This window comes from Carlito syrichta, unplaced genomic scaffold (genome assembly GCF_000164805.1).
Source record: "Carlito syrichta isolate Samal-C Ts95f unplaced genomic scaffold, Tarsius_syrichta-2.0.1 Scaffold67556, whole genome shotgun sequence".
Lineage (NCBI taxonomy): Eukaryota > Metazoa > Chordata > Mammalia > Primates > Tarsiidae > Carlito > Carlito syrichta.
The window spans coordinates 233,474-237,326 of NW_007011652.1; the positions used below are offsets into that span (position 1 = coordinate 233,474).

The 3,853-nt window shown below is 55.8% G+C and overlaps 1 protein-coding gene across 1 annotated transcript; it reads right to left on the reverse strand.

Moving 5' to 3' along the window:
* Positions 1-799: 799 nt before the first annotated feature.
* APOC4 (apolipoprotein C4) lies at positions 800-3,853 on the reverse strand. The gene is made up of 3 exons (XM_008051841.1): positions 3,778-3,853; positions 1,257-1,392; positions 800-965 (listed from the first exon to the last, which is right to left on the reverse strand). Exons 1-3 carry the CDS (start codon positions 3,851-3,853, stop codon positions 800-802), a joined length of 378 nt encoding a protein of 125 aa, XP_008050032.1.

Sequence of the window (3,853 nt, forward strand, 5' to 3'; positions counted from 1 at the left end):
GGCAGTGACGTTCCCCAAGGTCAAGCTGCATGGAGCCATCACTCTGAAAAGTCACCCCTGAGAGAGACCGGCTGGGTTGGGGGCCGTGGAGGGGTTGCGGGTCCTGGGTGCCCACCAGGAACGGGTCTGGGATATGCATCCCATGGGAAATGAGGGCAGAGCTCCGAGAGGCCACCGTGGGGGCCTGCTGACCACCTGCTCTGCAGCCTCCACCAGCCTTCACCCAGGAGTCCAGGCCTCAGCCCCTCCTTCCTCAGACCCAGGAGTTCAGGCTCCCAGGGCCCACCTCCCTCAGACTAAAACTGAGGTGCCAGGGAGCTGGGCTCCGTGGCTCAGCCTGTAATCCCGCGCCTTTGGGAGGCTGAGGTGAGTGGATTGCCTGAGCCCGTGGGTTCGAGACCCATCTGGGCAACTTGGCAAGACCTCATCTCTACGATAAATCCAACTCAAAAAAAAAAAAGAAATCTCCCAGCGTAAGCCCACAGTGAAGGCATCACCCCCTTCCCCCAAAGCCCTTCACTGTCCCTCCCCTGTCTTCTACTTATTAACTCCTGGGAGGGGGCGGGGTGGGTTTATCTCTGCCCACATAGGGGAGGGATCTGAACAGGAACACAGATAAGAATTCATTTATTGGGAAGGTATAAACAACATACATATAAATATATATATTTTGGAAAGGACATCTCGCTACAAGTCGAGGTGGGTCTTGAACTCCTGGGCTCACACGTTCCTCCCACCTCAGCCTTCCGAGTAGCTGGGACTACAGGCATGGGCTGTTCCTCCGACTTCTAGGAGGATTTTAATCCTGGTCCTTCTCCCCACAGAGCAGCTTGGGGCACAGGCTGTGGGCCCTGTTCACGAGGCTGTCCTTGGAGCTGATGAACCAGGCTTGGGTGCGGGGACCCAGGTCCCTCAGGTGGTCGTCATAGTAGGTCTGCACGAAGCCCTGGAGGGCCCCGGGGCCCCTGCAGGGGAGGGATGTCAATGTTGAGACCACAGCTACCCCCTGAGTTTCCCTGCCTGGTTACCCCCTCCTCTGTCTGACCCATGAGTTCCTGCTGTCAGCTCTCACCATCCACTCCTCTCAGACCTGGAGACTACAGCCCTGGAGTCCCGGTCCCTGGGCCCTCCTCCCTCAGAACCAGGAGTCCAGGGGCCCGACCCCTCCTCCCTCAGACTCTGGAGTCCAGGCTCCCAGCTTCTCCTCCCTCAGATGGGCTGCTGCCCCTCCCCTAGCGCCACACCTGCGCACTCACCAGAACCACTGCCACCCCTCTCTGGTCCTGGTCACCAGCTCCTTCACCCGGCCCTGCACCTGGCTCCAGCGGCTCTGCCTCGGCTCTGGCTCTGGCTGGGAGCTCAGGGTTTCCGCAGGCACTTCTTGCTGGCATGCTTGATGGAACCAGAGGACCATTTAGGAGGCAGATAACCCTGCCTTCCTTTCCCTCCACACTTGTCCTCTGTCCCTCTTGGTGGCCAGGGCAGCCCCTCGCCAGCCCTCTGGCCACCCGCCTTCCCCGCATGTGTCCCTCCGACCACTAGCCTCCATTCAACCGCAGCTCACCTCCTTTTACCCAGTGTCCGTGGTCCCTCTAGTCATGCCTGTCTGCTTGGGGTACTCTCCCTCTGTCTCCTCTGTCTGTAACTCCACTAGGCCCGTCCTGTCCCCTCCCTTCCCAATGCTTCCTTCACCACTCCTTCCTCCCTCTCTCCTGTGACAACCTGCAGACAGCAGAGAGGGAGCACTGGCGACTTTCTGCCCCCAGGGAGGATGTTGGCTCAGCCAAGTTCCCGCCCCGTGGCTCATTTTCCTTCCTTGAACATAGGTCTGGAATCCACACACCCAGGCAAGATCTCACCTACGGAGCCTAGTCACATGGGGACACAGACACACATTCGTACAGAGGCACCCCTGTGACACGCTGTGTGTCTCAGCCAATGAGGTAACCTCTCTGAGACTCAGTTTCCGCTTCTGCAGAATGGGATAATAATAGCACCTTCCTCAGGGTTAGTGTGAGATTGAAGCATTGAGACATACCATGCATTTAGAACGGGACCTTGTACAGTGTAGGCACCATATACATGTTCAATAAAAATTTAGGCCAAGCATGGTGGCTCATGCCTGTAATCCCAGCACTTTGAGAAGCCAAGGCGGGAGGATTGTTTGAGCCCAGGAGTTCGAGACCAGACTCGGTAACATAGTGAGATGTCAAAAAAAAAAACAAAACAGGAGTGGTGGTGCACGCCTGTAGTCCTAACTACTCAGGAGGCTAAGGTGGAAGGATCACCTGAGCCCAGAAGGTCAAGGCTGCGGTGAGCCGTGATTGTGCCACTGCAGTCCAGCCTGAGTGACAGAGTGAGACCCTGACTCAAAAAAGATTGGTTTCGATTTTTTTTTTTTTGAGTTGGAGTCTCACTCTGTCGCCCAGACTGGAGTGCAGAGGCTGCTCCCGGCCTCCGTAGCCTCGACCTGCTGGGCTCCGGTGATCCTTTCACCTCAGCATTCCAAGTAGCACATGCTAACTTTTATTTATTTATTTATTGTAGAGACGAGGTCTCACATTGTCCAGACTGGTCTCGACCATCTGGTCTTAGCAATCCTTTCACCTCAGCCTCCCAAAGTGCTGGAATTACAGACTTGAGCCAACACACTTGCCCTAAGTTTTTGATTTATTGTAGAGATGAGGTCTCACCAAGTTGCCCAGGCTGGTCTCAAACCCATGGGCTCAGGCAATCCTCTCACCTCTGCCTCCCCAAGTGCTGGGATCATAGGCATGAGCCACTGCACCTGGCCCGCAAAATTGTTTTTAATTTAAATGTGTGAGGCCGGGCTTGGTGGCTGAGCCTGTAATCCCAGCACTTTGGGAGGCCGAGGCGAGTGGATTGCCTGAGTCTGCAGGTTCAAGACCCATCCGGGCAACTTGGCAAGACCTGGTCTCTACAATAAGTAAAAAATTAACCGGGCATGGTAGCGCATGCCTGTAGTTCCGGCTACTTGGAAGGCTGAGGCGGAAGGATCGCCGGAGCCCACCAGGTCGAGGCTGCAGTGGCCAGGAGCGTGCCACTGCACTCCAGTCTGGGCGACAGAGTGAGACTCCAACTCAAAAATAAAATAAAAAGCTGAGCTCGGTGTCTCACCCTGTAATCCCGCGCCTTTGGGAGACTGAGGTGAGTGGATTGCTGAACCCGCAGGTTCGAGACCTGCCTGGACAACTTGGCGAGACCTCATCTCTACAATAAATCAAAAAAGTAACCAGGCATGGTAGTGCGCGCCTGTAGTTCCAGCTACTTGGAAGGCTGAGGCGGAAGGATCGCCGGAGCCCAGTAGGTCGAGGCTGCGGTGGCCGGGAGCGGCCACTGCACTCCAGTCTGGGTGACAGAGTGAGAATCCAACTCAAAAAATAATAATAAAATAAAATAAAAAACAAATGTGTGTGCACCAGCACACGCTCACAGACACCTTCACAAGTGCCCACATGCATCTTTTGCACACACAGACCGCATAGAGACACACGTGCACACAAACATACACGTGATCATAAACGCACACGTTTACCACCCTGACTGCATATAGACAGGGACCTGATGGCCACTGTCCTTTGTACCAACACCCCCATCCCCACTTCACACTCAGCCACTGACACACAGCTCCCGTCACACACACACATGCACAAGCCACAAAGCACACACACGCCCTTCCCACCTGTCTACAAACCCACAGCCGCATCGCCCCCACCCAGGTGTGGGATCCACGTCCACCCACCCTCTTCTCCTCACCCACAGCACAGGCCAGGGCCAGAACGCAGACCCAGAGGGAGGGCAGGGCCCGGAACCTGCATCTAAGGAGGGACAT

What these genes read in the sequence shown, in the direction of transcription:
- APOC4 (XM_008051841.1), bottom strand. Translation starts at nt 3,853, where the DNA reads ATGTCCCTCCTTAGATGCAGGTTCCGGGCCCTGCCCTCCCTCTGGGTC. An exon ending in GGCCCTGGCCTGTGCTGTGG is followed by an intron (nt 1,393 to 3,777) that starts GTGAGGAGAAGA and finishes GGTTCCATCAAG; the next exon opens with CATGCCAGCAAGAAGTGCCT. An exon ending in GAGGGGTGGCAGTGGTTCTG is followed by an intron (nt 966 to 1,256) that starts GTGAGTGCGCAG and finishes CCTCCCCTGCAG; the next exon opens with GGGCCCCGGGGCCCTCCAGG.